The sequence below is a fragment of the Acipenser ruthenus genome, unplaced genomic scaffold, assembly GCF_902713425.1.
Source record: "Acipenser ruthenus unplaced genomic scaffold, fAciRut3.2 maternal haplotype, whole genome shotgun sequence".
NCBI classification, from domain to species: Eukaryota; Metazoa; Chordata; class Actinopteri; order Acipenseriformes; family Acipenseridae; genus Acipenser; species Acipenser ruthenus.
This window is the reverse complement of record NW_026708839.1, coordinates 15,001-25,000: the sequence shown is the minus strand read 5'-3', so window position 1 is coordinate 25,000 and position 10,000 is coordinate 15,001. Positions and strand designations below refer to the sequence as shown.

Below are 10,000 nucleotides of genomic sequence, written 5' to 3'. Positions count from 1 at the left end.
CACTGAGACACACACAGAGACACAGACACACAGACACACTGACTATCTGCAATGCTGGAATGAGAACGTGCCGCGCTGGTCGTGTTACAGCGTGGCAGCAGAGAGTCTGGAGAGCGGGACAGCAGTGTAGGGCTGAACTACAAGGCAGACGCACAGACTCCCAGCCATGCCTCTCCCTGCTAGTAATCTAGGTCAGCTTTGCCATGCTTGTCATGGCGGAGCTGAGCTCACGTTGATTACACAGCCGTCTCTGCTGAGATCCCTCAGAGCGTGTCGCTGCACATCACAGCCCCGGCACATCCTGTTACAAGGCTTTCACAAGCGCTAACCCGCGCGCTCGTGTCTGTAATAAATCATTCACCCGTTATTACAAAACGTGACAGGGCCCTAATATGAAACTGCGATAGGTATTGAAATGGCAAATTAGCATGTCAGCCGCACTGGATGTGAATGCTCTATGCATTTTCAAGCCTTTATTTGAAAACCGTTTTTAAAATTCAGTAAACGTTCCCCACAGGGTAGAGAGTGCTTTGAAACACAACAATAAGCTTCACTAAACAAGAAGCAGTATTGAGATCAGATCACCAGCTCCCCCCCCGCTGGCTTCACCGGCTCTGTTTTAATTATAGTTCCATTGCAGACCTCGCCGGGCAGGCAGCGCTGTATTAATTACCACAACAAGGTTTGTCTGCATTAATAAAAAGCCCTTCGATCCTCAGCAGACGATCCTGCAGGGAATTCCACTGTAGCAACAACTTCCAGAGCAAGGAACCGCGGAGCTGCAGTCAGAGTGACAGGAGTGAAGATACAGCTGCTTGGGTTTGTGTGGATTGCTGTTCAGAGTGACAGGAGTGAAGATACAGCTGCTTGGGTTTGTGTGGATTGCTGTTCAGAGTGACAGGAGTGAAGATACAGCTGCTTGGGTTTGTGTGGGTTGCTGTTCAGAGTGACAGGAGTGAAGATACAGCTGCTTGGGTTTGTGTGGATTGCTGTTCAGAGTGACAGGAGTGAAGATACAGCTGCTTGGGTTTGTGTGGATTGCTGTTCAGAGTGACAGGAGTGAAGATACAGCTGCTTGGGTTTGTGTGGGTTGCTGTTCAGAGTGAGAGGAGTGAAGATACAGCTGCTTGGGTTTGTGTGGATTGCTGTTCAGAGTGACAGGAGTGAAGATACAGCTGCTTGGGTTTGTGTGGATTGCTGTTCAGAGTGACAGGAGTGAAGATACAGCTGCTTGGGTTTGTGTGGGTTGCTGTTCAGAGTGAGAGGAGTGAAGATACAGCTGCTTGGGTTTGTGTGGATTGCTGTTCAGAGTGACAGGAGTGAAGATACAGCTGCTTGGGTTTGTGTGGGTTGCTGTTCAGAGTGACAGGAGTGAAGATACAGCTGCTTGGGTTTGTGTGGATTGCTGTTCAGAGTGACAGGAGTGAAGATACAGCTGCTTGGGTTTGTGTGGATTGCTGTTCAGAGTGACAGGAGTGAAGATACAGCTGCTTGGGTTTGTGTGGGTTGCTGTTCAGAGTGACAGGAGTGAAGATACAGCTGCTTGGGTTTGTGTGGATTGCTGTTCAGAGTGACAGGAGTGAAGATACAGCGACCCCAGCGCCCCTCACCTGACGGTCAGCACTGGGTTTCTGCAGAGAGCTCCGTCCCTGTGATCAGCACTAGCAGATCAATGGACCTTGATCGTTACCCAGCTGGCTCAGAACGAACGCCGCAAACACCATCTGACTTCACAGTTTCAAATACTAACCTCAGAGACCTCCTGCACAGAAGGACTGTCCGTAGTGACCAGTGGAGTGTGCAGCAGATACAAGACATTTCACTTTGCTGGGGATTTGTCCTTCCTGATCACAAAACCTGTGCCGTGTGTCTCGAAGGAGAGAATGACTCAGAGCTCCTCGTTTTTAAAAAAGATAAAAACACACGGAGAATGCGCTCCCGGTCGCCATGGCAGCGCAGGGCTGCAGGGTGAAATACAGCAGCTTGTCACTTTGCTAATGCAAGCAGCTTGTACACGAGCTTGGGCCCTGGCTGAGACACCCCCCCCCCCCCCCCCCCCCCCAGGCAAGCAGCTAACCTGAGCCGTGTCAGAACTGATCTGCTAGCACTGCATCCTAACAGAGTGAGAGAGGCAGCCAGCCAGCCAGGCAGAGCTTCAACACAGAGAGAGAGAGAGAGAGAGAGAGAGAGAGAGAGAGAGAGAGAGAGAGAGAGAGAGAGAGAGGACACCCACACACACACAGAAAGAGAGAGAGAGAAACACCCACACACACAAAGACAGACACACAGAGACCGACACACACACTGACAGGGCTGCAGTGCTCAGCACCACGGCCAGCTCCCCTCTCTGACAGCTCCAGACACCCAGGCCTGGCACAGCGAGATGTCACACAGGCAGACCATTCACCATAGCAACCACTCATTTCAAACAGGACCGACTCCTCCTTATCACTGCTAGAACATGAGCACACATTCATCATGCCACCTTCCAATCAGCATGCCCATTAAAAAAAGAAAGTCATTTGGACTCAGCCGTTTCATTTCTTCTGCTTCGGCATTTTATCCGGAAGCTCTCTGTGCGAAGTCAAGGAAGTCGGGACTTGTGAAAACACAGCCTTCATTGCAATGTGGCCAGGAACTAGTTAACGATGAAACACAGACGTTAAAACCTTGCAACACATCTCAGGAGGATTCCTAGTTTACATGAATTACACACTGAATTACAGCAGTTACAGGGCAGCGCAGGGTTACAATGCAAGCTTAATATTTAAACACACTGCAGTTTACAGCAAGCTGAAATAATAACACTACTAGAATACAATACGAGACAGGATGCAACAAGTGAGGATTACAAGCAGTTATATCTACAATGACAGCTTAGTATGGTACGGACACACACACGCACACACGCACGCACACACGCACGCACGCACGCACGCACGCACGCACACACACACACACAGCGATGGTACCGTATCAGCTCCACTGTCTCCAGTGTGCAATATTAAATCCATTGAGTTGCCATTGCTGATAATGCTGTGGTCTAGACTGGGGCTTGTCAAGGTAATGCATTCGGATTACGATGGAGATGCCAATGGAACCCACTAAAATGTATTCACCCTAGAAATGATGTTTGCTTCCAGTTGCAGAATTTGATAAGCCCATAACTCAGTGAACAGACGTGCACAGACTTGTGTTCTGCTGCTCCGCATGGTTTAATGACAGGTGAAGAAGATGCCATGGTTTCCCGGTGCAGGTCCACAGAGTCTCTGTGGTTGTCTGTACTGACTGGGGGCTTGCTGTGTGGATCTAGTCCACAGGCACCAATAAAGCGTTCACTTACCCCAGGAAGCGTCTTCTGTTCATGCAGAGCATTCTGTGCTTTGATTGCAGACTCCCTGGCACAGTATGTGAGGAAGGCACAACCTGCAAGGAGAGAAACAGAAGAGGTGCATGAGAGCCACTGGAATCACAGGCACACACTTCCATCATCCCAGAACACTCCCCACCCCAATGCTCTCGCAGCCCGGGGTGTGATGCTACACGCTCGGCTGGCATGAAGAGGAAAGCAGGCTGGATCAGGGGCAGGCAGCTCGGGAGTGGATCCTCTCAAGACCAACACGAGCAGGTCCTCTGACAATACAACAGAAACAGCAGGCACAAATCAAACCGGGGAGTGCTTCAGAAACCAGTTCATCACACGTCGAATTGGAAACCCTGGAACAGCCAGCCCAGGCCTCATTAACAAGGCCTCCACTGGGGGCGCGGGTCTCTGATCCCAACACTCACTCGACGGACGATGGCAAACACATGGTGAGCTTTTTCTCATTGTTTTTCAAACATGCACAAATCAATCAATCCATAGATTGATTAATGAATCCCTGGTGATATTTGATAAAGGTTAGCGCTATCCTTTGATGACAACAGCCTTTAGGAAAATTAATAAATTAGTGAAAAGAACGAAAGACATAACCCCCCCCCCCCTCCGAATCCGTTCCGAGTCCGTGCTGCCCTTTGAACCCGCAGTTCAATAGGGGTCAGAGTTCAAACCCCCTGCAGGCAGCAGCACACAGAGAGTGTGAGAGGGCAGTCCACACGGATCAATCTGCAATTCAGACTCTCTTTAAAAACATGGCGTTGTCTTTCTACCCGGCTGAGAAAGCTACAGAGCTCCTCAGACCGGAACAGGATCATCGACCTGTTCACTGAGCGAGTATCTAAAGGGTTAAGGGCTGATGAAGAGGTGGGTGCTGGAAAAAGAGAGAGAATATCTGTTCTATTTGTAAATATCTGTGTTCTATTTCCTATATATATTGTGTGTGTTTTTTGTCATCTTTTTGTTCTGTAAATGCTTTGGCAACACTTTTGAATTTGAATTTGAGAGAGAGGGGGAGTGAGGGAGGAGAGAGAGAGAAAGAGAGGGAGAGAGGGGGTGAGAGACAGAGAGAGGAGAGATACAGGGAAAGAGGATTATGGAGAACGAGGGAGAAACATGGGGAGGGAGGAGATGGTGAGAGAGAGAGAGAGAGAGAGAGAGAGAGAGAGAAAAGGATTTCATTGTTAGCTCATAACAAGCTGCCATACGCTCTCCAGGTAAACTGTACGATATGAAAACGCTGCTAAATGGATTTGACAGCTCCCCAGCTCCCCCTAGAGCCCCAGTCTGATAGATAGCTGCTTCCCCGGCTCTGCTCATCATTAGGGAGTGATGACTCCCAGATGAATTGAGGAGCAGTTACAAACTATCCTGTCATGTGCTGGATGGTGGTGCTGCACCTACACAAAGCACGCTGAGAGAGCACTTTATCTTTATAACACCTCAAAAATAACTACAGTCTGGACATTGTGCAAATTACTATTATTTTATAATCAGCTAATACGTCGTGTGGGGGTCTCCACTTATAACGCAAACCATTTCCCACAGTTTGAGCAGACAGAACACATCTCTTATACAATAATGGCACAGACACGCACGCATGCATGCACGCACACACACACACACACACCTCATCAGCACCACTGCCTGTATTGTGCACAATAAAATCTATCGAGTTGCCACTGCTGATAATGCTGTGGTCTGCTGGACTGGGTTCATCAGGGTAACACGTGATGGGATATGCCAATGAAACCCACTGAAATACATTCACCCTATTGATCATCAATACCAATTTATTTTTTTTTTGCTCTTCCAGTTTTGAAAAAGTTAGCAGTAAGAGACACCCCCCACGCAGCCAGCTGTTACACTTCTACAGTCTTCTGAGTCTGAGAAATCTACCAATCAAACCGCCATGGCGTTATCCAGGGTGTAGAACACACCGCGTGATAGGATCCCCCTGCACACAATGCATTCACTCAGCATGCAGCTCCCGGAGCTGCAGCACAGAGACACGCTGTAGAACACACCGCGTGATAGGATCCCCCTGCACACAATGCATTCACTCAGCATGCAGCTCCCGGAGCTGCAGCACCGAGACACGCTGTAGAACACACCGCACGATAGGATCCCCCCGCACACAATGCATTCACTCAGCATGCAGCTCCCGGAGCTGCAGCACCGAGACACGCTGTAGAACACACCGCACGATAGGATCCCCCTGCACACAATGCATTCACTCAGCATGCAGCTCCCGGAGCTGCAGCACCGAGACACGCTGTAGAACACACCGCACGATAGGATCCCCCTGCACACAATGCATTCACTCAGCATGCAGCTCCCGGAGCTGCAGCACCGAGACACGCTGTAGAACACACCGCGTGATAGGATCCCCCCGCACACAATGCATTCACTCAGGATGCAGCTCCCAGAGCTGCAGCACAGAGACACGCTGTAGAACACACCGCGTGATAGGATCCCCCCGCACACAATGCATTCACTCAGCATGCAGCTCCCGGAGCTGCAGCACCGAGACACGCTGTAGAACACACCGCGCGATAGGATCCCCCTGCACACAATGCATTCACTCAGCATGCAGCTCCCGGAGCTGCAGCACAGAGACACGCTGTAGAACACACCGCGTGATAGGATCCCCCCGCACACAATGCATTCACTCAGCATGCAGCTCCCGGAGCTGCAGCACAGAGACACGCTGTAGAACACACCGCACGATAGGATCCCCCTGCACACAATGCATTCACTCAGCATGCAGCTCCCGGAGCTGCAGCACCGAGACACGCTGTAGAACACACCGCGTGATAGGATCCCCCTGCACACAATGCATTCACTCAGCATGCAGCTCCTGGAGCTGCAGCACAGAGACACGCTGGAGCTGGGAGCGTGACGGCAGCCCCCAGAGCTCCTGTCACTGGGGAAGCTCATCCCCAGCGGGGGGATCAGAATAATAATAATATCCACCGAAGCTGAAAGAGCTGGGAAATTCAATAACTCCTTGTGTTACTGCAAGCAGTTATTATCGCTCTCCGTCGTCTCTCTCTCTCTCTCTCTCTCTCTCGAATAGCAATTAGCGTACAGGTGGTGTCTCTCAAATGAACAGGTGTTAAGATGTTAATGACTTCAGCACGAAACGCTTCTACAAATACCTGATAATTGGATTCTAACCCCCCTTTTAAAATGTTATTGCTTTTTAAAACAGCCCTGTTCTGGAACGGGAGATCTTCACAGACGATTCTGCCCTGACTGCAGTACCAACGCGCTTTCATTTAAAAAGCTACCAATAAGGAATAAACTATCCCCCTTAACAAACCAGGAGAAGTCTTTATCGGTGTGAAGCGCTGGAGACGGCTGGTCCTGCACAGGATCGCCATGACTGTATTTCCAGCCCCAGCGCTGACATCACTGCGGTCACTATGGACCGGTGAGGCAACACCCTCGTCCCTAATCTATCTCTTCATCACATTACAGCTCAACAGTGAGACTGAGCCGGCTGCAGCTCTGGCAGGGCTTCTCTCATGGAGTCGGGCTGCGGGGTTGCCAAGGCAACAGTCCTGAAGGTGCAATGTAATAAGCCATGGTACTGTCAGAGACAGAACACGGTCACGCGGATCAGCTACACAGCACAGTCCTGGAGACCCTGCATGAGACAAACACACCTGGGGGCAGGCGGGCAGGCCTCCTTTACACACCTTTTTGTTTGCATGATGGTTTACAGAGAGAGAGAGAGAGGGGGGAGAGGGAGGGAGGGAGAGAGAGAGAGGCAGGGAGAGACAGAGAGAGAGAGAGAGGGAGGGAGAGAGAGGGAGAGAGAGACTTGACTCTGTATTCATGGACACGGAGACATTTGGAAGTCAAGCTGTCCGAGTCTCACTGTTGACTCAATACCTTGGTGCCTGAAGGGTTACATAGAAGGGAATAAATGACGTCACAAGCACCCCAACAGATTAGAAGAGAAATGAGTGAGGGCAGTTACCATGGCAGCAAAAGCCTAGACGTGCCTCTGCTGTTTGTTCTACCTTGACAAAGATCTCATCCCGAAGCGCATGTCTGGTATCGTGTTGGGTCCTGGTTCTCGGACAGAGAGCGGGTTTTGAATCCTCTGTACTCTACACAGAGGTTTCTAGCGCTGGGTTTCAAAGCCCTGGTTCTGCACTCTGATAGACTGCCCCCTGGCGGTGGATGCTGCACTGACGCACAGCTCCGCTTCGAGCTCTCGTTGCGACCCCCCCCGTAATAAAGAACCGTCCGCACGTCCGATTTATCAGCCCGAGTACGAAAGGGAATATTTTAATAAATATTTAATTAGGTTATTCCTGTGATTTAATGTGCGTCTGCTTCAGCAGGCTTACAGCAATATATCTCCTCCGTGTATGAATGCATTAAGTCAATGACTCCCCGACAATCTTACTCTTGAAAGCCCCTCCGACGCGCCAAGTTCAGAGAGCAGCGCGGTGTGTCGGAGACGAGTCGCATTAGCGGCACATTACAGTCATGCTTTTAAATTGATCTGTAACCAGGGAGCGGGCGGCTCGGCTGTGCCGATTACACTCACAACCGGGACTGCAACGCAACGAAAGGGACACAAGAAAAGGAAGGAACCTGTAGCTGCAGGAGCCCGTGTTGCGAGTGAAGCAGCACGGGGCCGAGCGGAGGGTTGAACCTGCAGCTGCAGGAGCCCGTGTTGCGAGTGAAGCAGCACGGGGCCGAGCGGAGGGTTGAGCCTGCAGCTGCAGGAGCCCGTGTTGCGAGTGAAGCAGCACGGGGCCGAGCGGAGGGTTGAACCTGCAGCTGCAGGAGCCCGTGTTGCGAGTGAAGCAGCACGGGGCCGAGCGGAGGGTTGAGCCTGCAGCTGCAGGAGCCCGTGTTGCGAGTGAAGCAGCACGGGGCCGAGCGGAGGGTTGAACCTGCAGCTGCAGGAGCCCGTGTTGCGAGTGAAGCAGCACGGGGCCGAGCGGAGGGTTGAACCTGCAGCTGCAGGAGCCCGTGTTGCGAGTGAACACACACACACACCCCTCCGGACACACACACACACACACACACACACACACACACACACGCACACACACACACACACACACACACACACACACACACACATGCACACACACCCCTCCAGACACACACACACACACCCCTCCAGACACACACACACACACCCCTCCGGACACACACACACACACACACACACACACACACACACACACACACACACACACGCACACACCCCTCCAGACACATGCACACACATCCCTCCAGACACACACACACACACCCCTCCAGACACACACACACACACCCCTCCGGACACACACACACACACACACACACACACACACACACACACACACACACACACGCACACACCCCTCCAGACACATGCACACACACCCCTCCAGACACACACACACACACCCCTCCGGACACACACACACACACACACACACACACACACGCACACACCCCTCCAGACACGCACACACACCCCTCCAGACACACGCACACACACCCCTCCAGACACACGCACACACGCACACACATGAGATGACGCAACATACATCAATACAGCAGCTCTATTGCACACGTCCTCCAAATAAAGGGGGCATTTACTGTGTGTGAACACGCACTATAATATACAGACATTAGTAAAGGACTCCGTGCAGGGGTCACATTGTGTAGCCCTCATGTTGAACCTCACCGCACTCTGTGGTCCCAGGTTGAGGCAGTGTAAATATATGTGGGTCGATGTGTTTGTGAGTCCTGTTCTCGTGCATACTCGATGAAGGAGCTCATTTTAGAATTATAGAACTTCGTTTAGCATTCTTCAGCAGGACAAAAAAAATAAATGTTCTAGATGCACGTTCTCAGTGTAACAGTGCTGCGTGATGCACGTTCTCAGTGTAACAGTGCTGCGTGACGCACGTTCTCGGTGTAACAGTGCTGCGTGACGCACGTTCTCAGTGTAACAGTGCTGCGTGACGCACGTTCTCAGTGTAACAGTGCTGCGTGACGCACGTTCTCAGTGTAACAGTGCTGCGTGACGCACGTTCTCAGTGTAACAGTGCTGCGTGACACACGTTCTCAGTGTAACAGTGCTGCGTGACGCACGTTCTCAGTGTAACAGTGCTGCGTGACGCACGTTCTCAGTGTAACAGTGCTGCGTGACGCACGTTCTCAGTGTAACAGTGCTGCGTGACGCACGTTCTCGGTGTAACAGTGCTGCGTGACGCACGTTCTCAGTGTAACAGTGCTGCGTGATGCACGTGCTCAGTGTAACAGTGCTGCGTGACGCACGTTCTCGGTGTAACAGTGCTGCGTGATGCACGTGCTCAGTGTAACAGTGCTGCGTGACGCACGTTCTCAGTGTAACAGTGCTGCGTGACGCACGTTCTCAGTGTAACAGTGCTGCGTGACGCACGTTCTCGGTGTAACAGTGCTGCGTGACGCACGTTCTCACTGTAACAGTGCTGCGTGACGCACGTTCTCAGTGTAACAGTGCTGCGTGACGCACGTTCTCAGTGTAACAGTGCTGCGTGACGCACGTTCTCGGTGTAACAGTGCTGCGTGACGCACGTTCTCAGTGTAACAGTGCTGCGTGACGCACGTTCTCAG

At 51.5% G+C, this 10,000-nt stretch overlaps 1 protein-coding gene across 1 annotated transcript in view; it reads right to left on the bottom strand.

Moving 5' to 3' along the window:
• Positions 1-3,085: 3,085 nt before the first annotated feature.
• The window catches only part of LOC117962982 (CUGBP Elav-like family member 5), a 9,023-nt gene continuing 2,108 nt past the window's right edge, over positions 3,086-10,000 (bottom strand). The window contains exon 2 of the mRNA XM_034919705.2: positions 3,086-3,426. Within this exon, the coding sequence (XP_034775596.2) occupies positions 3,116-3,426 (311 nt within the window). The 3' untranslated portion in view covers positions 3,086-3,115. The remainder of the gene's footprint in view (positions 3,427-10,000) is intronic.